The sequence below is a fragment of the Chlorocebus sabaeus genome, chromosome 25 (genome assembly GCF_047675955.1).
Source record: "Chlorocebus sabaeus isolate Y175 chromosome 25, mChlSab1.0.hap1, whole genome shotgun sequence".
Classification (NCBI taxonomy): Eukaryota; Metazoa; Chordata; class Mammalia; order Primates; family Cercopithecidae; genus Chlorocebus; species Chlorocebus sabaeus.
The window spans coordinates 61,584,466-61,611,514 of record NC_132928.1 but is presented as its reverse complement, the minus strand read 5'-3'; the positions used below and the strand labels follow the sequence as shown (position 1 = coordinate 61,611,514).

The window sequence follows — 27,049 nt, the reverse complement described above, 5'->3', positions numbered from 1 at the left end:
TTTGTTTTGTGAGATACAGTAGTAAACTTCCTGAAGAGTAACAGAAGAATGATAAAATTCTTATCCTTCAAGAAACTTAATTATTTATGAAGGAGAGAGAATACCCAAGCCACTTATAGGAACATAGGACACATTTAATATATGAAAGTAAATACAATTTTGTGTGTGTGTGTGTGTGTATAAAGATGTGTATACTGAGGTAACTAGAAAGTGATTAGAGTAACAATTACATTAATTTTCCTTTGAGATTTGCATTATTTTCTAGCTCTTTACCAAAAAATTTGTAAATGGTGTAAATATTTCCTCTGACTTTTATCTCATTTTTTATAATTGTTAACTTTATTGGTACCATCCTGATTTAATCTTGAACAACTGTAAAAAAGTATACTTTTAATATTTCTGCACCTTTCTAAGGGCTCTTCATCATTGACACTCCTGCCAGTTTATCTTACTTCTCAATTTATTTGACTTTTATTCTAAAGAGAGAAAGTTTAAGAGATTTTGCTTCTTAAGAACATGAAAAGAATCACTTACCAGCTTGTAATTAGGCATATGATTTTGGAGAATTTCTGTTTCCTAAGAGACTAAGGGTTGTGAAGCTCTGTTGTAAAAATCATATTTGGTTCCTAGACTCCAAGGATACATTGCACACATGGATGAAAGGCCCACCTAAAAGGATGTATGTCTTAAAGTTCCCTCCATGCTGCCATTTGCAAAGCCCAGTCAATATTAGTTTAGTTGGAGTGGAGAAATGATCCTAAAATTAAATATTATAAAAGTGTATACTTATTCTGTACTTTATATAAAGAACTATATAGTTTTTGTCCCAAATTTAATTTTTAAAATGAAACTTTAAAAAGCTTTATAGCTAAGTCATTTCTGACACACATTTACTAAAAATATCAGAACAGTTCCTTGCAATACAGAGTAATGATTTTTAAAAAAATTTGCTTTCTTATAATTTGGTTAAATAAATGACCCAGGTTTTCATTTTTGGGCTGAGATCAAGCATGAGAAGGAAATGTCTTAGAAAATGAAGACCTTAACAACTAACATAGATATTTTTAAATGGAATGCTCTTCTCATTAACTACAGCAAGTCTGTATAAATGTAACTGGGAGTCTATAGCAGAGCAGCAGACTTACTCCTAAAGAGCCATATCATAAGTATTTTAGACTTGGTTGGCCAGGAGACAAAATGTAGCCCATTATGGTAGGTACCTATATGACCATTTAAAATATTACATTTAACAATGTAAAAACTTTTCTTAGCCTAAGGTTCATTTCAAAAATTGGCATTTGGCAGAGATCTAACCCAGGAGTCATAGCTTGCAAATACCTGCTCTGTAGTAATCAGTATTATAGAGAGAAGTCAAACTATAGTCTGTGGTAAAATACCTCTGCTGGCAGAAATCCAGAGTTTAAAACAATGAAATATATGAATCTCCACATATTTGGGTTCCCTGTAACTTTGTGTAAGGCAAGAACATAGAACAGTAAATGGGAAATAAATTGAAAAAAGACATAAAGAAATGTATGTTCTCTAATCATGATGTTTAAAAAAATAAAATTAGTCCTAATGTCAAAAATAAGTCTGACTTAGGAAAAAAGCAAAACAAAACAAAAAAATAGTATGTGTATCTCTTAGTGATTTTATATACTGTATTTATTTCATTTTGTTTTATTTTTTGAGACAGGGTTTTGCCCTGTTGCCCAGGCTGGAGTGCAGTGGTACAGTCATAGCTCACTGCAGCCTTATACTCCTGGGCTCAAGCGATCCTGCTCCCTCAGTCTCCCAAGTAGCTGGGATTACAGGTGCATGTTGCTGCACTCTTTATTATTTTTTTTAGTTTTAGAAGAGACAGTCTCACTATGATGACCAGGCTGGTCTTGAACTCCTGGCCTCAAGCCTCAGCCACCCAAAGTGCTAGGGGACTGTAGCCATGAGCCACCGTGCCTGGCCATATACTGGGTTAAGAAACATATATATATGCCCTTGGAATGAAAAGAGTGTGGTTGAGTTCTCTGTTTAGATAATCTTCATGTAAGTTTTTCTTTTTTTTCTTTTTTTGAGATGGAGTCTTGCTCTGTCACCCAGGCTGGAGTGCAGTGGCGCAATCTTGGCTCACTGCAAGCTCCACCTCCCAGGTTCACGCCATTCTCCTGCCTCAGCCTCTCAATTAGCTGGGACTACAGGCACCCACCACCACACCCAGCTAATTTTTTGTATTTTTAGTAGAGACAGGTTTTCACTGTGTTAGCCAGGATGGTCTCGGTCTTCTGACCTCATGATCCGCCTGCCTCGGCCTCCCAAAGTGCTGGGATTACAGGTGTGAGCCACCGTGCCTGGCCCATATAATTTTTTTTTTTCTTTTACAATGCCAAATCTGTTGTAAATTATTTGATGGCCTGGTTGGTAGCTCTTACTGTTTCTAAACTCAAGAGAAAACCTAAATTACTCTCTGAAAAAGACAAGCATCTAAGAAAGCTTCCTGAATAAGTCCTCACATAGTCTCTTGAATAATTTTTAATTATATCCTCAGTTAGGATGATCTAATAATTTTTTCCCTAAAGAGTGATAATATTAACCCTATATTGCCCTGTAATAAGTTTTAGAAGTATTATTTTCATAGAAATTTGGTTCCATATACCTACTCTGGACCATGGAGCATAGCCCTCACTTTTAAAGCCAAAATTCCTTGTACTGTAAATTTGGCAGCATTTATTCAGTCATCATTATAACCACGCTTTCCATGTTTCTCATTATTGCAGTTTACTCTTTATTAAAGAAAATTGCAGAGAGAAAAGAAATAGTCAAAGAGAAAGAACTGGACTCCTAGGAAGTTAAAAACCATGTTATTCTTTGCTTATTTGTTATATAGTCTTGTGGTTAGGCCAAGTGAGTCACCTTAGGGCTTAATTAGTTATTTTCCAAAGAGCTCTTCAGCTTTGAGGAGCGTATAGGTGTTCCCGTGGATGGTATTCGTAATAAGCCAGTGCAGTTTCCCATACTGTGACAGGATTGGGTTCTGATTTATTTAAAAGATAAAAGGGACTAAGTGCAATGTCTTCCTTCTATTTTATCTTCAATGAGTGTTTCTGTTCGCTTAATTTCTTCATATACATTTAGTTGACTGACATATTCCTTGCTTAATGCCCTAAGTCACAAAGGGAAACAAAAGTTTTTTTAAAATTGAGATGATTGATGATAAAAAAAGGTGACCTTAATGCTTTAAATATTTGGTTCTTTGAAGTCTTTGTAAGTGATTTCAGTTATTGTGTTCCTTTCACTAGATTTAATATCAGAGGAACAACAATAGGTGATAGAATAATGAGGTAATTCAGTATATTCCTTCATTATTTTTTTCTATGATGGATTTGCCAGGTCCTCTTTTGCCACAGCTAACCACCTTTCCTATTAACAGTTAATACTCCCTTTGAACTTACTGAACTCTAAGTGCTAAGCATTGTAAAGCAGGTCGCTTTCCACAAACTATATTTAGCTGCATGCACTGCATGGGGATAGAATGAAAAGAAATTTCCTGTGTGCAGATATAACTGATGTTCACTTCAAATGTGTCATATGACAAAGTAACTATAATCTGAAATGATGTACTTTAAATATCAGTTACTCTTTTTGGATATTTTGTTGAAGAATGCAATTTATGTTTTTTTAATTTGATTGGGATAACAATTATCAACTTTTTGTTATTCATATATGCTCCTTTTCCTTGAGCTCAATAACTAAAAATGTACTTAAGTCTAAATCTGTGTATAGGTTTCTGATTTTTGAAAGAAAGTTGTTTCCTTATAAATAGTTTAGAAATAGTGTCACATCAAGATGATATATAATCCTCAAGCACTTCTCTAATTCTGACAATGGGGCATATTTTTGGGTAGATCTTTAAAGTGAACCTCAATCACATCAATCACCTACTCAAAACCTGGTTTGCTGACAAAAGCAACCTTGTACTTAACTCTAGAGGCATGTATCTGTTATTTACATCAGTTTCTAAAACAGAGTTGAACATGAAACATATAGCAACAATCAGAAATGTAAAGTTTGTAGAGTTCCCAATGAAAAATGCAGAAGTCATGAAATAAGCCAAAAATATAATAGATGTATGGAAATTTCTGGTTATGGTTCATTCTCAGGAGGATTCTCAACTACAAGTCTCAAATTTGTTTTTGCTTCTCAAACTTGTTTTATTTTTGTGTTGTTGTTTCTAGCCTGTTTTAACATTAAGGTATATTTGAAGTAACTTTTTCAAATTATTACTAGTTATCACTTTCTTTTTTTTTTTTTCCAAGGTGTATACTTGCTCTGTTGCCCGGGCTATAGTGCAGTGGCCCAATCCCAGCCCACTACAGCCTCCTCCTCCAGAGTTCAAGTGATTCTCCTGCCTCAGCCTCCTGAGTATCTGGGATTACAGGCGCCCACCACCAGGCCCAGCTAATTTTTGTATTTTTAGTAGAGACAGGGTTGGTCACCATGTTAGTCAGGCTGGTCTCGAACTACTGACATCAAGTGATCTGCCCATGTTGGCCTCCCAAAAGTACTGGGATTACAGGCGTGAGCCAGTGCACCTGGCCTAGTTATCACTTTCTAATTAATTATATGACAATAAAATGGAATTTGCTTTAGAGTTTTTTGATATTCTGATTTATACTTTTTATCCCAAGTACACAAAGCTGGTTTCTGCTTTCATAATGAAAATTGCAACTATAAAGTATCATGATGCTTTGAGTTTTAGAAAAGCTAAAACACTAACGTGGAGATTATCGTGAACTGATAAACAGTGGTAAAGCAGAAAATGTAACAGTTACTTCCCTATAGAGTGAATGAGGTGAGACTCATTCTTCTCTACCTCATTTATTTCTTATGTAGAGATTATCTGGTGGAAGCTTCTAATTATAAGGCAGTATTTTCCTGCCACTGAACACATTTGTTCTGCTTCCCCTTTTAGCAATTGGAGATGTTCAAAGAATGTAAACTGCTTAAGATAGACAAAATTAAAAAAATAAAATTATCACAGATGTTTATATCTACTGTCCATTATGACTAGTCTTCGTTAGGGACTGTCTTACAGTGTTTGGGGAATGTGATTTACTGTAATCTGCTAAGATTCTGAATGATAGGTGCCATATTTCTTTGAATAGTAAATAAAGTGCTAGTCATCCCCTACTTTTATTACCTCATCACCTCTTTCCTGGTTTATTGAGGGAGTTCTCCAACTCTTTCTACTCCTGCTTTCAGTGTTTCTCCATTGTTTATGATATAAAGAAGAGACAAACACAGCTTCCTTGCCTGGTATGTAGGGCACTTCTTATTATAGCTGCTGCCAAAAATTGGTCATGCTCTCTACATTGCCATACTTGGAGTGTCACTGGATACATTCAGAGGACTATTGGAGTTCTCTGAATACATTATACTGCCTTAAGCCAGTGTGTCTTTACGTACTCTGAGCCTTCTAACAGAAAAGACCTCCCATCACTGTTACCATCATTTGGGTCACCTCATCTTTCAACATCATCTTAAGCTACTTTTCCTGGCCCATATATTCCCTAATCAAAAATATGGGCCCTTATATACACCTACTGTACTACCTATCACAGTTCATTGTATATTTGTATGTTTTCATATATAAGAATGTAAGCACTTTTAAGGACAGTGTAATACACAGGCACACAGAAATAAAAGTTGGCAAAGACACCTTTTTGTCAAAAACTCTAGCTAACTAAATTTTTATTCGTATCTCCCTGCATGATACGGGTTTTTGCTTTCTTTCTCTGCTTCCTGAAACTTGAATGAGAAACCAATGAATTACTGTTTCAGGGGTCCCACGGCCTCTCCACACATTTGATTGCTTGCTACACTTCAATCATGGCTATAATTTATTATGGCAAGGAAAAAAGGTCAGACAGAGTGGAAGAATCCAGGCACAATGTTCCACTGTTCTCTCTTTCAGAATGTGCACCTCCCTTCCCAATAAAATACAGTAATACTTGTGTAGTTTTTCTGCCCTGGTGAAGCCTGCTTATAACTCAAAATCCAGGGTGTTTACTGGGGGCTGGTCATGTAGACACCTCTGCCTGTGTGCCTAACCACAGTCACCTGAATTCCAGACCCAGAAGGAAAGTAGGTGTTCACCACAAATCATGTTACTTTTGCAGTTTACGCAAGCTGGCCCCGCAGGGTTGTATCCCAGGCAGGCAGAGCAATGTAACATGCCAAAAGTCAAGTTCTCAGACACCAGCCAAGGGTCAGCCTTATAAGCAGACCCTTCTAAAGATAGCAGCATCAGACCTGCTATCCCTTACTTTTGTTTACTAATACATTGTAAGGCAAAGAATCCAGGTTCTTGCCCCCACAAAAGAGCAGAAACAGCAAGATACTGTCTAGCAACCTATCTCCCTCTCTTATTTCAGATGCTTGTAAAGATACGTGTTGAAATGACAGAAGTTCTAACATATAGACCTTTTTTGTTGATAAAGCTAGATAATACTGATATATTAATAGTATCTTAGTTCATTTCCTGTTGCTTATGATAGAAATCTTCTGGGTAATTAATAAAAGAAATGCATTTTTTACAGTTACGGAGGCTGGGAAATCCAAGGTAGCAGGGCCACAGAGCCTTCTTGCTAGCAAGGACTCTGCAGAGTCCCGAGCTGGCACAGGAGATCACATGATGAGAAGGCTAAGCTCAGGCTTCTCTTCCTCTTCTTATAAAGCCACCAGTCCCCACTGCCATGATAACCTATTAATCTATAAGTGGATTAATTCATTCTTGAGAGCAGAGCCCTCATGATCCAATCACCTTTTAAAGACCCCACTGCTCAATACTGCCACATTGGGGATTAAGTTTCACCATGAGTTTTGGAGGGGACATGTAAACCATAGCACATAGCTTTTACTATAAACCAAGTGTGTGTTTTAAAGCACTTAAAATGTTTATCTTTTAATAACTTTTTTCTAGACTCTTATTTATAGCATTCAATTGGACTGCAAACATTTTAAAATTTATAATTTAAATGAAAATTTTAGTTTCACCCTGGCTGAATAATCACAGGTTGTATATAAGAAGATTCAAATTAATGAGGTTTTCTTTTCTAAGAACTACTAAGCTAATATAAGAAAAATGTATACATAGTGTAAATTAAAAGAACTTACTGGGTTTTTGTTTTGGTTTTTGTTTTTGTTTGTTTTTGAGGTGAAATCTTGCTCTGTCGCCCAGGCTGGAGTGCAGTGGTGCAATCTCGGCTCACTGCAACCTCTGCCTGCCGGGTTCAAGCAGTTCTCCTGCCTCAGCCTCCCAAGTAGCTGGGACTACAGGCATGCACCACCATGCCCAGCTAATTTTTTGTATTTTTAGTAGAGATGGGGTTTTTAACTTGATATACTGAAGAACAGTGTATTCAGAATTACAATGAGCATTTCCAGTGAACCATAAATACATGGAATTTGATCTATTCTTTTAAAACCCTTTTTCTTACTTATGCCTGGAGAATGCATCTTTAACACATACCCATAGCAACTTTAATTCTTATAGCAAAGTTTTATAGTTACTATGAAAGTAGAGACATAGAAATGTAATAATTGTTGCAGAGACTCTTCTATTGAAGGAGATGGTGGTGAGGATAGCTTTCCTATGTTTATAAGATCCTAGATCTTCAGTCTTTGAATTGAAAAAAATCAAGCTCAAGTTTTTTGTAGTAAATTCACACTCAATTTATTTTTGAATGGAATAATTTAATTACAAAATTAAGAAGATGAAGGTCACTGTTGTCCAAAGTGTTCTGATACTCTACAATGTGGTCACAAAATTTGGGAAATACTACATTGTGTATACATCTTTGTGAGATTCACAAGAACTTGTAGCATAATAAAGCCTCTGAGAAGACTTGCAGCAAAGAAACCTCTTTAAGCTTTGTTTAGTATATCATTTTCCACACTTACTTTATCGTAAGCCTATTTTGTGGAATACCTACAAAAATCCCAAGTTTGAGAAGTGCTCTGCTTCCAGATTATTCTAACTACATTCTAGACAAGTATTGAGTTCCTTAGAAACCTGGACTAGGAGAAGCTTTTATTTCCCTTTAGTGTTTCACTGTGTGTTTTGCACAGCAAATAATTTCTTTCTACAAATTTATTCAAAATTCGCCTGCTATAATTCTAGTCATGTTCTTGAATTCTATCCATAGTACAGTATCCTTTATATAGTAACCTTGTTTGGTAACTGAATTACTTAAGTCATTTCATTCCTGGTCTGTCCTCTCCTAATCTTTGATTATGCTGTTTTTCCCACCCTAAAAAGTCTTTGTTCTCTTGTAAGGTATTTTACTCATACCTATAACATCAGTTAATTTGTGCCCTTCTACCTATGTGTAATGGTGTTTTATGAAAGGGTTTACCATCTTGAAAATGGTATGCAAAGTAATTCATTTTTTAGTGCTCTTTAATGAATTTCTCCTTATTTTAGCCTCGTTTTTTACTAAATGTGACTAGTACTTTTAAAAGGGGTTTATAGACTGTTTCATGTAACTTCATACTTTAACCTTCGAGTTATCTCCAAGATTCCAGATTTCCTGGAATATGCAATAGTAAAATACAAAGTCAGGAGTCTACGTTTTATTTTCTTAGGTTAGTTGTACATCCTTCAGATTTACTGTCTTTTTCTCCATTAATGTTTCTTCCAGATAGAATAATAATTGATACTTTGAACTGTTTTGTTATTACTTTGAAATTGCTGGATAATCAATTTTTTACCTATTATTTTGTTACTTCAATAAACCTCTTATGTGCTAGATACTCTGATGGGTGCTGGTGATAATGATAACACAACGCCTACCCTCCTTGAACTCTCAGTTCAGTGGGATACACAGACACATATACATAGTTACAATACAGTAATTGCATTGACAGAGCTTTGCAGGGCTTTGAGAGTATTAAGGACCCCTCATCTAACCTGAGGAAGGGGAGAATTGTATTTTTATAATTCTTAGTTTATGACACACTATTATTGTTAGTTCATACTTGGTTCCTTTTCTTTCTTTAGATACCCACGAGCCCACCAACCAATCCAAGAACTAAAAAACTCGCTGTAACTTAAATCTACCTGTTCACCCTATTTTGTCCATCTGCCTACCACACCAGTGGTAACCAGTGTGTGAATGTTATGGTTATCATGCCTTGCTTTAAAAAACAAAACATAAACTTATAAACATAAATTTTTACCCACTTTTGAACTTTAAATAAAAATGATGTCATACTGTATACAAGACTGGGACTCTTTTTTTTTCTCAGATATTATCTTACTATGATTCATCCATGTTATATGTAGCTCTTGCCCAGTCATTTTTACTGCTATCTAATAATAAGTTTGACTAAACCACAGTTTATCCATTTTCCTGTTAATGGACATTTAGGTTGTTTCCAGTTTTTGGTATTAACAGTGCTGCTTTGAGCATTCTCAAATATTTCTCCTGATAACAAAGTTTTTCTTGGGTATATACCCAGGAATGGACCATTTACAAAGTAATTTAAAATTGTTCTCCAAAGTGGGAGTGTAAATTAAATATAATATATAACAATATTTTTTAAAAATCATGTTTATTCACATCACTGATTCTTGTTGTCACATATCTTGATTTTTCTAATTGATTTGGTGTACAGTAATATCTCATGGTTTTGATGTTCGTTGCCCAATTTACAAAGAAGATTATGCATCTCTTGTTTTTCAGCCTGATCTCTTGATCTGTTTGTCTGTTTGTTTGTTTGTTTGTTTGTTTGTTTGTTTTTGAGATGGAGTCTCGCTCTGTCACCAGGCTGGAGTGCAGTGGCACTATCTCAGCACACTGCAACCTCCACCTCCCAGGTTCAAGTGATTCTCCTGCCTCAGCCTCCCAGGTAGCTGGGATTACAGGTGTAGCCACCACACTCGGCTAATTTTTGTATTTTTAGTAGAGATGGGGCTTCACTGTGTTAGCCAGGCTGGTCTCGAACTCCTAAACCTCAAGTGATCCACCTGCCTCAGCCTCCCAAAGTGCTGGGATTACAGGCGTGAGCCACTGCACCCGGTCCTGATCTGTTTTTCTACTGGGTTGTTTTAATTGAGTTGTTTTTCTTTTCCTTATTGATTTATAAGAAGTCTTAATGCATTTTTGGTACTAATCCACTATCATGTATTAGTATACAAATATTTTTTCTATTTTATGATGTTTTTCACTGTTTTTAGGCTGTTTTTTGATGAACCATTTTTAATTTTCACATAGTTAAATTTTATTGATCTTTTATGCTTATCACTTTCTTTTATTTACAAAGTCCTTATCTGGAATTTTAAAATTTATCTGTATTTCCTTTTGAAGTTTTACTTTTGACATTTAAGTTACTAATTTATTTGGAAATGATTTTTGTTTATGATGTATATGTGTAACTTTTCCCTGCCCCATTTAGATAGCCAGTTTTTCCCCTGTTCATTTATGAAATGGTGAATTTTCCCAGTGATCTGCTATCCCACGTATGTCATATTACAAAGATTTATATAACACAAATCTGTTTCTAGGCTGTTTTGTTTCATCAGACAATTTGTCTCTCTATCAGTATCATACTTTTGTAATTATTATAGCTTTGTAATAAATCTTAATGGCTGCTAAGGCAAGACCCTTCTTTCTCTTTATTCATTTTTAGAAGGATCTTGGCTATTCTTTGTCCTTTGGTTGATTTTATTAAGTTCTACAAATAAGTCATCAATGAATATGCTTCTAGTTGTAATAAATTTGTAAAATAAATTTGGGTGAAAATTGTTTATCTTTACTATACAATGTTATATCTACAATTATTTAGGCCTTTTTTTCTTTTTTCCTTGAGACAGGGTCTTGCTCTGTCGCCCAGGCTGGAGTGCAGTGGCATGATCACGGCTCACTGCAGTTTCGACCTCCTGGGCTCAGGCAATCCTCCCACCTCAGCTTCCTGAGTAGCTGGGACCACAGATGTGTGCCACCACTCCTGGCTTATTTTTTTGATTTTTTCGTGGAGATGGGGTCTCACTATGTTGCCCAGCCTGGTTTCAAACTCCTGAGCTCAAGGGATCCTCCTGTCTTAGCCTCCCAAACTGCTGGGATTATAGGTGTGAACTGCTACGCTCAGCCTAGGCCTTTTAGAAAATATCTTTCAGTAACATTTAATTTTTCTGTGAACAGGTTTTACACATATTTTTTGTAACTTAAAGACACTTTTGGTTGCTGTTATAAATGCATTCCTTTTAAAATTTAGGCTAATTGTCCCTTGCTGATATTTAGAAATGCAGTTAACTTGTATATGATTATGTATCCAGCCACATTCCTTTTCTATTATTTGTATTAATTGGCCCATAGATTTCTTGAGTTTTGGTTTTTGTTGTTTTAAGAGACAGATCCTTGTTTTGTTACCCAGGCTGGAATACATGACATGATTTTAACTCACTGCATCCTGGAACTACTGGGCTCAAGCCATCCTCCCACCTCAGCCTCCCAAATAGCAGGGACTACAGGTGTGTACCACCATGCCCAGCTAATTTTTTTCACCTTTTTTTAGAGATGGGATCTTACTGTGTTGACCAGGCTGGTCTTGAACTCCTGGGCTCAAGCAGCCCTCCTGCCTCAGACTCCCGAGTAGCTGGGATTACTGGGGTGAGCCACCGTGCCTGGCCTAGAGCGTATTTTTTAAATGAACATTTATGCTTTGATACAGTTCTCATTTATTCATAATTATTACTACCTCATTTACTAATACAGCCTTAATTTTGTCCATACATCTTGTTTTAAATGATTTGAAGCTGGGCACGGTTACTCATGCCTGTAATCCCAGCACTTTGGGAAGCTGAGGTGGGTGGATCACTTGAGGTCAGGAGTCCGAGACCAGCCTGGCCAACATGGTGAAACCCCATCTCTACCAAAAATACAAAAATTAGCCAGACGTGGTGGAGGCCTGTAGTCCCAGGTACTTGGGAGGCTGAGGCAGGAGAATTACTTGAACCTGGGAGGCAAAGGTTGCAGTGAGCTGAGATCCCGCCACTGCCCTCCAGCCTGAGTGATAAAATAAATGATTTGAGCTGCCATCTAAATTCTTGTTGCATAATTTTTTCCCATTTATAGCTCTTATGTCCTTTGGCTTAGCAACACAGTTATTTCTTCTACTACCTATAACTCTACTTTCTTAGCAAAAGAGTTTTTTCTTTATTGGTTTCTTGCTAATCACATATTTGTAACTGGTTCATTGTTCCTTTTTCTTCCATTCAGAAACATGATAGAGAGATCCAAGCCTATGTGTCTTAAGTATGTCTCTTTCGAGAATATTTGACCTCTCTACCCTTCCCATTCTCACCTCCCAATCAGAAAGAGATAGAGTAAACTAAACATGTCAGCTTTTCTGGGAGTTTCTAACTGTATCTAACTTAAAAATGTATGTGGAGATTCCTTTTTCTTTGATATACTTAGCATAGAAAAAAGTTTTTAAAACACTTTTTAAGTAAGTCTGTGTAACTTAAAGTATACATCTTTTTATTATGAAAGTAGAAGTATATAATTGTTACATCATTATTTTAAAAATTGTTAGTCATAATTTAATGTCCATCTTTCCAAACCCTTTCTATGCATATATAATTTTATTCTATGAATTATTCTTTAGCCTGTGTTTTCGATTAAGCAGTATAATGGTGATATCTTTCATGTGGTTGTTTATGGATCATTCATATCCTTTTTAATGGCTGCATAAGTATTTCATTGTATGGATGTGCCATAATTTATTTAACCTATTCTTTCTATATGAGTATTTAGATTATTTCCAATCTGTCTCAATTACAGTTGTGCAGTGAAAAAAGTTTATTTACATATTTAAATTTTTCTATAATATACATTTTTTTAAAAGTTAAATTGCTGAGTCAAAACTTGTATTATTTAATTTCTTTTCAAAAATATATTTTACTGGAACTTTACACTATGGGTGGGAGTGTAAATTTATACAGCCACTTTGGAAAACCACAAATAGATCTTCAGTTTGAGAGTATCTATTAAAGCAGAACATTATGCACATACTGAGGTCCCGCAGCTCCTCTTCTAGGTATATATCCAACATAAGTATGTACATAGTTCGCCAAAAGACATACACAAATGTGGATAGTAGCCTAATATTAGTAATCAAAAATGTTGACAATCCAGTGTCCACCAACAGTAGAATGGATAAATATTAATATATTTATACCAAGTAATACTCTGCAGCAGAAAGGATGAATAAACTACAGCCAAGTACAACATGGATGAATCTTACAAACATAATTTTGAGCTAAAGAAGCTAGACATAAAAAAAATAATGTATTATGCCACTTAATTAAAGTTCACAAGCAGGCAAAATTAATTCATGATATCAGAAGTCAGAATAATGGTTTCCTTTAAAAGGAACAGTAATGGTGGGAATGGGGCACTTAGGAGACTTCAGGAAATCTGGTTCTACTGTTTCTAAATATTGGTGCGGATTATATGGACTGGTTTTGTTTGCGAAAATTCATTGAGCTTTTTACCTTATGATTTTCAACTTTCCTGTATATGTGTTATATTTAGTAGAAAGTTTACAATATCTTTTTTATGTGTAAAAACCACTTTCAAACTCCTGTCAGTAATGCCTGTTTTCCTGAACTCTTACCATTCTCATATACAAAAAAGTCTTTTCAATCTAATAAATATTTGAAGATCAGTTTTTTGTTTTTATCCTATTGTTAGTGAGACTGAGCATCTTTTATATACTTGTTATCTGTTATGAGATCTGTTTTTCTTACTGATTTGTAAACTTTTTAAAGATTATGGACGTTTGATCTATTATGTGTCAAAATATAATATTTTAAATAAATTCAAACTGACAAAATTATTAAGTAATATGTGTTAGGAGAAGTTTACTTTAATAGTTAAATCAGTTTTTAAGAATCCTTTGTTCTTCAATCTCATTTCTGTCACCAAACCATTTCTTAGGAGAGTAAAATCTGCTTCATTAGTTCCAAATCTGTAATATGGAGTCCATAAAGAAGATGCTATTTGAAGGTCCTTGTTTTATTGCTTATATATTAATATTTATTCTCTTTTTTTTGTTTGTTTTTTCTTTTTCTTTTTCTTTTTCTTTTTCTTTTTCTTTTTCTTTTTCTTTTTCTTTTTCTTTTTTTTTTTTTTTTTTTTTGAGACAGAATCTCGCTCTGTCACCCAGGCTGGAGTGCAGTGGCGCGATCTTGGCTCACTGCAAGCTCCGCCTCATGGGTTCATGTCATTCTCCTGCCTCAGCCTCCCGAGTAGCTGGGACTATAGGCACCTGCCGCCACACCTGGCTAATTTTTTGTATTTTTAGTAGAGACGGGGTTTCATTATTCTTTTTACCTAGAGTAGTCTGTTTTTGGAATTTCTTTAAGGAGTATTTTAAATAAAATCTCAAAATAGAATTCTATCCACTGCTATTATGTGTTACCCTTAGTTTCTTTTCATTTCTCGTTATGTGTTTTCTTAATATGGAGAAGAGAGGAAAGAACATTGGATAAAATTTATAGTAAAATTGCACATGAATTTTGTCTGTATTATGTTTTTATAAAATAGCCCTTTAAAAACCAGTTTGCCGCATGCTATTGCCTTTACTTTTCAACCAGTATCAAATTTCTAAGTGATCTTTTAACTAAAATACTTTGTTGTAGTAACTCAACTAGTCTTATGTCTCACTGTTGTGTCTGCCTTTTTATGCTTTTGGTTGGGGGTGCCTTATTGAGATAATATGTTCATGTATTTCCTAGATGTACTATATTTCCATAAGCTTCTCATTATCATTCTTTGTGAATATTTTTATTTATTTTTGCTTTTTAATATGTGATTCATAGACGCTCTGCTGTTGCCCGTATTCAGGAGTTCTTCAGACGGAGAAAAGAACGGAAAGAAATGGAAGAATTGGATACTTTGAACATTAGAAGGCCATTAGTAAAAATGGTTTATAAAGGCCATCGCAACTCCAGGACAATGGTACCAAATGTTCATGGCATTTTTTGGTGAAATTGCAGTTTCATGCTATGAATATTTTTCCATGATGATTTATCTTCATATATTGCCAGTGGGATTTCAGTATTACATTTATTAAATCTTTGGTTATCTCTTTATCCAACATGGTTCTTTTAGTCCTATAATATATTGTGAAAGACCATTATTTTTTTACAAGAAAACTCTACTAAAAAAAATGTAGATTAAAAAAATTTTTAGTTTATACAAGGAATCATTGCTTTTTTTTTTTTTTTTTTTTTTTTTTTTGCTCTCACACATTTACTGTCTACCTGAAAAGTTTCTGGTAGATTTTTTTTTTTTTTAGCTTGTATTAGCATTCTTTGTTAGTTTTGGAGAGAAGGATTTGGATCTATAAAATCTAAGTTGATTGCAAAATATAGTCAGGCCACTTTTACCACTTTCAAGATCGACAAGTGAAAATTTGTTTTAGTAACTTACCAGATGAAATAAGAATAGACCAGAAATATCTCTAAAATCTTTTTGTAGTTTTTACAGTCTACAAGTTTCTACACCCAGTGTGATATTAATTACTTAATAAGAAAAGTTTTTGAGATGACTAGTGTAACTGTTACTCTGATCCCTTTATATCTAGAAAGTGTTGTTCTCCTCATATTCATTGCATCATAAGGTATCTGCAGAATCAGTTTTAATCCTTATTATTGCTGTATTACTCTTGCTGATGAATTTGTATCTTGCTTTCTTTAGGATCTAGGTTAAAAAATTAACATTTGGGGTGGGGAAGTAATTAGCTCTTTCTATAAATATTGCTAGTTACAATTTACTCATTTTTAAAAGGTTCTCATTATTAATAGAAGTAACCAATTTATATTTCTTGCATTTTATTGCCTAAAAGTTAGTATGAACATAGAGGAAGGAGTGAGAAAGGAGAAGATAAGTAAATGTAACAGTAGCTCAGATAACAATAAAATTGTCTTCCCTCTTTTGTGAGAGCACCAAAAACGGCAAAGTAGCAGCTACAGTTAAAAGTTTTTAAAATCCTCGTTTGAAATACAAAGATTTTTGATGTTTCACTCATGTGCATTCATTTAAAAATGTCATTATAACTATTCCAGTATATCATATGCCTTTTATTCTGCTTCAAAAAATAAATATGTTTATATCTTTCTCAGTTGTGTTAGCTTATAATAGTTAATGAAAAAATTGGTGCTTTCTGTTCTTTGAGTCTAAAGCAAAATACAAAAGATGATTTCTTTTTTCTGTGAATTATTTCATAGTCTTATAAAGCTAAATTGGTACAGTTTTTGGAAAGTTCAACAACATATATATATATATATACACACACACACACACACACACACACACACACACACACATTACCATTACACTGTCCAAAACCCAGAAATCCTATTTATCCATTTAGCAGTAAATAATTAAGCACCTATTGTGTCCTAAGGACTGTTTCAGGTGCTATAAATACAGTATTGAACAAACCAAAATCCCTATTCTTACAGGGGATTTTCTATTACTTACTGCCATCTTACCCTTGCTGATGAATTTCTATCATAATTTAAAGAAACTAGAAGACAGACTTTTGTCAAATTTTTTTTTAGAGAGAGGGGATCTCACTGTATTGCCCAGGCTGGTCTCAAACTCCTGAGCTCAGCCGGTCCTCCTGCCTTGGCCTCCCAAAGTGCTGGGATTACAGGTGTGAGCCACTGTGCCCAGCATCAATTTTTAATTTTACTATTTTCTAAGGCAGTTTTTTAAAAATGTAAGAATGAAAAAAATTGTAAGAACAGCATAAATATTTGTTTCAATAACTTTGATTTGAATTTTTAAATAATTTTTTTCAACCTTTAGATAAAAGAAGCCAATTTCTGGGGTGCTAACTTTGTAATGAGTGGTTCTGACTGTGGCCACATTTTCATCTGGGATCGGCACACTGCTGAGCATTTGATGCTTCTGGAAGCTGATAATCATGTGGTAAACTGCCTGCAGCCACATCCATTTGACCCAAGTAAGATCTCTTTTCTAGGGCGAGGGCTAGAAATTATTTGTATGACTCATCAGTCATACAAAAAAAATTTTTTTTTTAGTTGTTAATATTATAAGAATAATCCAAATTATCTGACTAGGCACCACTAGAGTCAATAATAGCTGTACTTGAACTTCAGACACACCTATAATCTGCTTTTTGCATGAAGTAAAAGAAAATAGGTTAGAAAGTTTATCCTCCCAATATTTCTTCTAAGTTTTACAAGCTGTAAGAGGTTTGATATGACTGAACTTTTTATTGTATATCCAAACTGAACATCCAGTCATTTGTAGTCTTCCCATGTCTGAATTAATTTATCAGAACAAAAGAGCATTGCTCTTGTCTTCTTTTTGAAATTGCCCACATATCTCATAAAAGAACAATGAATAAGTGATCTCAACAGTGAATTGGAGTGACTTCAACATGGTCTTAAAATTATGTTCTAGGATAACTTTAGGAAATTGTCAAAATAATATTTTCAATTAACAGTTAAATGTGTAGTGTACAGTTGCTGTTCAAGCTCAGTTTTGCTATATATACATATATGCATAATATAAGCATGTCTTGAATTAATGGCATGTTTCTAGGTTTCATATTAATATGTAAATTTCATTTCTAGTTTTAGCCTCATCTGGCATAGATTATGACATAAAGATCTGGTCACCATTAGAAGAGTCAAGGATTTTTAACCGAAAACTTGCTGATGAAGTAAGATTTTTATTGTACTTACTATAGACCATATTTCAATTTGTTCCTAAAATGCTTCCCTAAGAAAAATTAAAACAGTTTATTATTAGTTGCTAATATGAAACAAGTTAATGCAGTTAAGGAGGTCAAATTTTAAGAAAAAGAAAAATTAAGATAAAAGTATGTCTATAATACTAGGGAGGTAAAATCAAAATAGTAGCTTACTAATTATAATACTGATCGTCAGTAATACCAGATTAGTGTGTAGTTTAAGAAAAACAGGTTTGAGTATTCACGTCATTACAATAAAGAATCACACACAAAAAATTCTGTCCTTTTAAGAAAATAATTTTATTATGGCTGTTTCTCCAAAAGCATAGCGATTTTTCCATTTTTATTATAGCTGTTTTTCCATTTTGAGTTTTTCTTAAAAAGGAAATGGAACTTTCTTTTTCAGAATTAGTATATAGCAGAACAAATGATTGAAGAATCTTTTCCTTTATCATTATATTTTAAGATATTTTTAAGCCTGTTGAAACGGTATTTTCAACCTGAGTTCTTTGGAGCTCTAGATTTCTTCTGGGATTGGGAGAGGGAAGGTGGATAATAGGAAGGCATTACTCTGGGCCTTTCCTCCCCAACTTTAGCCAGGGTTTTTATTTGTGGGTTCTCATATACTATTTCTGATGAAAATGAGAATCCATTGTTAAAAATGTTAGTAAGTTGGAAAACCACTACTCTAGACTAACACTGACTGTTCGTAGCACAATTCCCATGTATACTTTCACTCATTGAATAGACCTTTATAAAACACTTGATGTGTGTTATACATAATGCTGGGTTTAAACAAGATAAAGCCCTACCCTCAGAGTTTAGTAGGAAAGACAATGTAAACAACTAGAACATACTGTAGTGGGGTCTGTGTCAGTCAGAGGTATACACACAGTGTTTCGGAAGCCCACAGGGAGGAACAGCTGTGTTTGTAAGTGGGGTAGATGGGGTGGAGAGGTCTTCACAGAAGAAATAAGAATTGGACAGAAGTCTGAGAATAGTTCACAGGCAGATTGGGAGCAAAGGAGCATTTAAGACAGAAGGATCAGCATGTGCCAAAGCATGAGAAGGGAAATGAACCATCAGTGTGCCTGGAACCCTAGAGTACATGCACAAAAGTAGCTCAATCAAACTAAACAGGTAGGTGAGGGTAAGATTATAAAGGGCCCTGTGAGGCACCCTAATGAGTTGGGAATTTATTATTTCAGTATTGGGGAATTGTTGATCAGAGTAGCATCTTTCTCTTCATCTGATACTCTTCCTTTCATCCTTTTTTTCCTTTGCCATGTTTTTTGCTTTTCCACTTTTTTCCTTTGCTCATGGTTACATATTGCATCTCTGGATGTTCACGAATATTCAAGTAATCCTATTCTTGGTACTTAAGGCTCAGTTCCTTGTTAACCCTTGCCCCAAAATTTATTTTTGAAGACTGCTCTGCTTCAGTCAAGGCAACATCTTCTGAACGGATTCAAGTGGCCCATGGATAATAATTTAACTGTATTGTATCGCTAAAGTTATCAGTTCTCCTGTAGGGAAAACAAGGAACCTACAAAGTAAATTGCTCTCAGAAACAAATTGCAAGTAAAAGCTAAATTAAATTCTTAACTGTTTTAAGCAGCCTCATGTTTTAAGTTTGACCTTTGTTTTTCTGCCAGTTGAAAGAGTTGTGTTCTCTGACCTTCCTCCTTTAAATGCAAGTTACAGTGATTGTTTGGCATTGAATAGACTTAAGGCAGAAATGTAGACATCAGATGCATAAAGAATGAAGTAATTCCTCCTGGTACTGGCTGATTGTTTACTGTTTGCCTGATCTTTAAGGAAAAGGTACAGTTACTCTTTGATCTTTGATATGATTTTTAACTTGCCTTGTAGGTTATAACTCGAAATGAACTCATGCTGGAAGAAACTAGAAACACCATTACAGTTCCAGCCTCTTTCATGTTGAGGATGTTGGCTTCACTGAATCATATCCGAGCTGGTAGGAACTTTAAGTATACTACGAAAACCACTTTTATATTTGAAAAACATGTTATTATTTAAGATCTACTTTAAAGGGGTTTATATATTTTTTAATATCACAAAATGAAGGTAGCTTAACTTCTAAACTAGGATTTCTGTGAATGCTTGTTCTTAGCACAGTAACTTAGTTCCTCATGAACTACATTTGTAGACCTTAAGATATAGTGCATATTCTTTAATGGTAGGTTTGTTGAAAATCAGTCATAGCCCAGACAAAAATAAATGTTACATGCTAAGAAATGAAACATACCTCAGTTTGTTTTTTCAGTATTTTTTTGTTTTAGATAAACTCGGAGGTGCAGTGCCACAGATACATAAAAATGCATATATTACAACTAATGTTCAAGAAGGAATCGAATAATTTATAACAAAAGGTCTAGTATCTGTTATAAGCAAAATACGTTTATCAAACAAAAGAGTTTTGTCACTCTTCACTGATTTCATAAATGTCTATACGTTTGGTATTAGCTCTCATTTAATAATAATAGCTACCATTTATAGAGTAACTATAATGTATCAGGCTTATACTAATTATTTCACAGTTTTATCCTCATTTAGCTCCAATCGTTAGCCCAAGTCACACAACTGATAAATGTTAAAGCCAGAATTTGAAATTAGCTACCAAGCCCTTACTCCCCTTTGAACTGTAAGTTTCACTTACAGGACTATATTGAAATCATTGATATGACATGCAAACCTCTGGATGGTCTAATCTCAAACTATTCTAGCTGATTTACAGCATTCTTTTCTTCTGTGACTACTCCATCCACACTGGCCCACTTTGATTTTTGGGGATACATCAAACTCTTTCCCACCTCAGCGTTTTTATAATCGTGCTGTCCCCTCCCATCCTCACTCTGTTAAGATAACTTCTTATTTTAAGAACTGCATGAGCAATGAACTAAATATCACTTCCTCAGAGAGAGTGGGGAATGGAAACAAGTATTCCACACAAAGTAGACAGCAGATAGCATTTTTCTAAGCCCTTACAGAGGAGAGAAAGTGTAGCACATCTGAAAAATTGAAAGAAGACCCATATGTTTGTAATTAAAGGAATTAGAGAGAAAATAATCCTCAAATGTAAATGTTAACTATTACCAGGAAGGAGGGAAAACTTCAAATGGTGAAAATAATAACAAAAAATAAACCTGGAATGTAAACAAAAAATGTTAGTAGACCAACAAAATGTTTTTGTAATACTACTTTGGGTTCCTCTGTTTATTAAATTGTAATAACACTTTAACTTTTTAAAAATATATTTTGTTCAATAACAGCAAGTAACCCGTAAAATTCATCCATTTGAATTTCACATTTGAGGAAGCCGCATTTTAAAAAAAGAAAAACATTTACTGGTAATGACGCCTAAAATGTGCTTACCCATCTAGTGGATGGCTCTTCTTCAGTAGTTTTCCTGCAGAAAATTATTTCTCTTTCCAGTTGCACAAAAATCTAATTTGTGCTAATGTGGCAATGGTTGGTTAGTTAATAGCTACTACCATCCTTCTTTGGTTTTAGAATTAGATAAGATGTTTTATAATATAAAAATTCTCTTTCTTTCATGTCTTTTTGCCAGCAAACAAAAAGACAATTTCTAGTTTATTTAGTCAACTTGTCTTCTTGCTTCTCTTACACCAAATACTAGATAGAATAAAGTGCCCAAGAGTTGTATTTCTGCTGCCCTTATCCTTAAGATATCTAGTTATTTGATGGATCAGTTAGTCAACCACTCTTTTCCTCTCCTATCCAGTGTCCTGCATTCCAAGTACAATAATGTGTGCATGTTCAGGAGAGTTAAAAATGGACTTGGATCAAATAAGCACATGGTAGCCACAAAGTACCTCTTGGCTCATCCATTACTCCAGAAGGCTTCCTAGGAAGTCCAGGGAATAGATAGAAGATAGTTTCTTTCTATTGGAGCTGTGATTTTTAATGAAGGATCCTCTTCAAATCACCTGTAGGGCTTTTACAAACTACAAATACTTACCTAGGTCTCACCTGCTAAAGATTCTGGTTCATTTTAGCTGGATAGAGATTAAGCTTCTACATTTTTAAAAAGCAACCAAAGTTCATCTCATGAATAATGCACTAAAGACTGCTAGTCTAGTGGCCTCTTGAGATGGAAAGGCAGTTCTGACATCCCTGGAAGTTTTGAGAGGCTTTGAAAAGATGGTAATGGTGTGCATGGATCATTCTAGACTCCTCTAGAATGTCTTAGAATCACTTTACTGCCCTGTGTAAAATTCTCCTTTGCCCACACATGTTCTTAGGGTAGAGTCCAAATGTGTTAACATGTCTTATAAAACCCTGCATTATCTCTTGACATTCTTCCCATTATACCTCTGGACCTTGGCACAGATAATTATCATTTCTCTGTCATGGGTTTGCAAAGCCTGTCATCCTATTGAGATCACAATCACTTATTAAATCGTTTGCAGATTGACTCCATCAGTAAGTGATACTAACTTTACTCCAGAGTAGACCTAATATTTACATACCCTTGATCTCCCTGCTTCTACTTCTCTTGTCCTCATTCAGTCTGATTTTCACACAGCAGCCAGAGGGATCCTTTCAAAATGGGTCAATTAATTTTTTTGTTAATAGCCAGATATGGCTTCTGTTGTAACCACTCAGCTCTGCCATTGTAATGCAAAAACAGCCATAGACCGTATGTAAATGAACAGGTATGGCTCTGTTATAATAAAATTTAATCTATAAAAACAGAGCCAGGTACAGTGACTCACGCCTGTAATCCCAGCACTTTGAGAGGCCAAGGCAGGTGCATCACCTGAGGTCAGGAATTCAAGACCAGCCTGGCCAGCATGGCAAAACCCCTACAAAAAGATAAATACAAAAAATTAGAAATACGAAAATTACCTGGGCGTGGTGGTGCACACCTGCAATCCCAGCTACTTGGGAGGCTGAGGCAGGAGAGTCGCTTGAACTCAGGACATGGAGGTTGCAGTGAGCCAAAATTGTGCCACTACACTCCAGCCTGGGTGACAGAGCGAGACTCTGTGTCAGACAAAACCAAAATCAGTAAGTGGGCTGTATTTGCCCATGGGCTATAGTCTGCTGACCACCTTTTTAAAACACAAATTAGATATTGTCCCCTCTTAAAATTCTCAGGGACTCCCAATTGCTCTTAAAGTAAAACCCAGACTTCTTACTCTGGCCTTCAAGGTCCTACATGACATACATTCTGCCAACCTCTGACTTCCACTCAGTCCACCTTTTTTTCTAGCTCACTACATTTTAGCCATACTGGCCTCTCTTCCTCAAACTCATCAAGCTTAATAGCACATTTAGGACCTTTTCACTTGTTGTTCCTCTGCCCAACTTTGCCCCCAGGACTTCACATACAATTGAAGACTTAGCTCCAATATCACCTCCTTAGAAAAGTCTTCCCTGGTAGTGTGGTGGCTCACGCCTGTAATCCCAGCACTTTGAGAAGCCGAGGCGGGTGGATCATGATAAGGTCAAGAGATTGAGACCAGCCTGGCCAACATGGTGAAACCCCGTCTCTACTAAAAATACAAAAATTAGCTGGATGTGGTGGCACGCACCTGTAGTCCCAGCTACTTGGGAGGCTGAGGCAGGAGAATCGCCTGAACCCAGGAGGTGGAGGTTGCAGTGAGCCGAGATCGCACCACTGCGCTCCAGCCTGGTGACAGAGCAAGAATCAGTCTCAAAAAGAAAGAAAGAAAAGTCTTCCCTGGTCACCCAATCTAAAGTTGCTTTCTGTGTCTTCTCATTTCTTCCCTCTCACTTAGTCATTCTTTGTTCATTGCCTTATTTTCCTCAAGTACTTATCACTCTTAAGTTTTAGTTTCTTTATTTATTGTCTTACTACAGATTAGAGGAGAAAAATACAGGTGGTACCTTGTTTGTTGTCTGTCTTCCTCCTTAGAAAGTAAGCTTATAAAGAGCAGAGACCCAGTTTGTCTTAATTTGCAACTGGGTCTTTAGGCTCCTAAAACAGTGCCTACCACATAGTAGTTGGCTCAATAGATATTGAATAATCTGGTAAATAAGTACACATCTAGTATCAAATCTCTAGCCAACAATGAGTTTGTATTATTTCTTTTAAAGAAAGTAAATAAATTCTTTGTAAAGGATAGCCTGGAAAATCAACAGTATTTTTTTGTGGAACACAGGCTTCCATTGGGGAATTTTTTTCTTATTTACCTTCCCTCTCTCTGCAGCAAACTCAGTTTTTTTTCATATCGTATCTTTCCCGCCAAAAATACTTCCCTGAAGAAATATTCTAACAGAAAATAAAAGGAACCTTTCTACAAATGAAACCTTATTTACAAAAGCAATTTGACATTGCCTACTTTTGAAAAACAATATACATAGAAGTGATTCTTATTTCCAGTTTTTATGTAAAAGAACACACTGTTCTTCAGACCTTCTTGTCCATAATTGCCAACAAGAGATTTGTGTGTTTAACTGCTTTGCAGCCTTACTACGTCAGTAGCATTTCATGAACAGAATATTTAATTTATTCCAAGAAGTTGGGCTTATATTCTGGAAGAGGTGATTGTGCATCATTTAAATGAATTGGATTTGAGGAGAGAACAACTATTCTGTTTGCCTCATTTCAGAAGCCACTGTCACTTATTCTGTGACCTATCGTAAAAGACTCTTGGCCCTCATTTGTCTCTTTATTGTGGGCTTCTGAGTGCAAAAGTCTAACCACTACTGATTTAAAGGCTGTGACATTTTTTCTTAACTCTCTATTACACCATCTTCTTTATAATGTGACAACCGAAAGAAATTTGGGTAAGAAGCCTGCCAACTTTGAAATAGGCCGTTATTGCTTTATCATGCTCTAACATGACAGAATAGGTTTCTTGAATATATTCAGTCATAAACTCAGGTTTCCCATTCCTGAGCCCTAATTAAGTAGAATAGCAACTTCATGTTTTGTTCTCTCTTGAAAGTATCACACAATAAAAACAATGTTATTTTTTAATACTAATATCCCTTAGGTAGCATTTTATTGGTCAGAAATTCTTCTACTGTGTTTAAATTCCTTACTGATCTATAAAAGTCTATTCATTTTGTTCATTTATTTTATAAATATATATTGAATACTTATTTGTATAATTAAGGTTATAAAGGTTACACATACATTATCTCATTGGTTTGACATTGGATTAGAGTTGGCATAGAGGAGATTTAATCTAATTCACTTGGACAATTAAACAATTAAAAGGGATATATAGTCCCTTCAGGGTACTTTTCTTGGGGCTGTTGACCTAGGAGCCAGTGGGAGCATTTAAGCCTGTGTAGATAATAAATAAAATCTCAGGATTCAGTCTTCTCTTGCTGTTGACAGTGGGACTGAACTGTTTTCCTTATGCTTAACCTTAATATTTTCCATGTTACTATGTGGAAATGTTTCTGGGGCAGAAACATCCTAGTTCCATCTCAGTGGTGGTAGTGATTTCATTCTGTTGCCTTCTTCACAATACCCTCATGTAATGTATCTTACCTTCATAAAACTTACATTCATTTATTCAGTAAACCTTCATTGAACATCCTACACTAGGCTCTGAGGATATAAAGATAAAAAGAAGTAACTCCTGCCCTCCAGGAACTCACAGTCTGGTCTGCAAGAAGACATGCAAACAACTGTTACTGTAATTAGGATCATCATTATGAAGTTCATACAAGATATTCTAGAATGTAGAGGAGGGAGTTCAAAATTCTGCAGATAGCCTGTTTGGAAACATCCAGGAAGTTTCACAGAGGGGATAATAGTTGTATTGAGATGAGTAAGAACCTTTATACCTAAAGAGTTGGGCAAAAGTATCTCAAGCAGAAGAATAGCAAGTGTCAATCCTGAAAACTTGACAGAGCATACTGTACTCACCAGTTTGTAAGTTTATATTCACTTGAGTATTTAACCTAAATAAACTCCTTGAGACCAGAAACTTAAATCTGTTTTGGTCACCATTGTATCCTTAGGTTTTAGCACAATGCCTGGAACATAGTATTTAATTTTAAAAAATCGTTTTACAAACAGAATTACACAAATCCTCAACAATGGTCCACATATTTTCTTTCACACAGCCGCCTCCTCACTCCCCTTTGCAGCACCTGATGTACCTCCTTAGAAACCTAGACTCCAAAGAACACTGTTTGAAAACCACTGCAGTAGAACATAATATATCAAGATTATAGGAGTGGGTTTCTTTTTTCATTTTTATATGTTTTAGAATAACATGCATAATCAAAGCTAATAATATTGTGTTTTCTCTACTCTTTTATTTGCCTCTAAAAAACATCCACACATAGTGGTGAACTGATTTTTAATGAGTTTTAAATAAAAGGCATTGAAAAATATTTATAATTGTAATTACTAAAAGTATTTCTCTTTGTGATTCTCTTATCTGTGTTTCCAGACCGGTTGGAGGGTGACAGATCAGAAGGCTCTGGTCAAGAGAATGAAAATGAGGATGAGGAATAATAAACTCTTTTTGGCAAGCACTTAAATGTTCTGAAATTTGTATAAGACATTTATTATATTTTTTTTCTTTACAGAGCTTTAGTGAAATTTTAAGATTATGGTTTTTGGAGTTTTTCCCTTTTTTTGGGATAACCTAACATTGGTTTGGAATGATTGTGTGCATGAATTTGGGAGATTGTATAAAACAAAACTAGCAGAATGTTTTTAAAACTTTTTGCCGTGTATGAGGAGTGCTAGAAAATGCAAAGTGCAATATTTTCCCTAACCTTCAAATGTGGGAGCTTGGATCGATGTTGAAGAATAATTTTCATCATAGTGAAAATGTTGGTTCAAATAAATTTCTACACTTGCCATTTGCATGTTTGTTGCTTTCTAATTAAAGAAATTGGTTGTTTTAAGATACCCTGAATTTGACTTTTTATTTAATGCCTTGCTACTTTGACCCACAATTTTCCAATCTCCTGTAGCATATGACAACTATTTTTCTGTATTTTCTAGATTTAACAACGTTTTCCTTTTTTACTTATGTGGGATGGAATCACATAGAAGGACTTCCATCATTTGTCTTTCCAAGGTACAGCTGACCCTTGAACAACCCAGGGGTTAGTGGCAGCAGCCCCCCTCACAATTGAAGATTCATATGTAACTGTTGACTTCCCCAAAACTTGACTATTAACAGCCTGTCGATCGGAAGCCTTACTGATAGCATGGTCAATTAACACATATTTTGTATATTATGTGTATTATATACTACATTCTTACAAT

The 27,049-nt window shown here is 35.1% G+C and overlaps 1 protein-coding gene across 10 annotated transcripts in view; it reads left to right on the top strand.

Moving 5' to 3' along the window:
- Nucleotides 1-26,686, top strand: part of DCAF6 (DDB1 and CUL4 associated factor 6) — a 140,819-nt gene extending 114,133 nt beyond the window's left edge. For 6 of the 10 annotated variants that reach the window (XM_037986001.2, XM_037985999.2, XM_007989634.3 and 3 more), the window contains 5 exons: nucleotides 14,882-15,020; nucleotides 16,878-17,034; nucleotides 17,672-17,760; nucleotides 19,663-19,768; nucleotides 26,220-26,686. In XM_037986001.2, coding sequence (XP_037841929.2) covers nucleotides 14,882-15,020; nucleotides 16,878-17,034; nucleotides 17,672-17,760; nucleotides 19,663-19,768; nucleotides 26,220-26,284 — 556 coding nt within the window. In that variant the 3' untranslated portion in view covers nucleotides 26,285-26,686. Of the gene's footprint in view, nucleotides 1-3,293; nucleotides 3,336-14,881; nucleotides 15,021-16,877; nucleotides 17,035-17,671; nucleotides 17,761-19,662; nucleotides 19,769-26,219 lie in introns of all 10 variants that reach the window. The other 4 variants (XM_007989629.3, XM_007989631.3, XM_007989633.3 and 1 more) reach the window with 1 other exon arrangement.
- The last annotated feature ends 363 nt before the right edge of the window (nucleotides 26,687-27,049 follow it).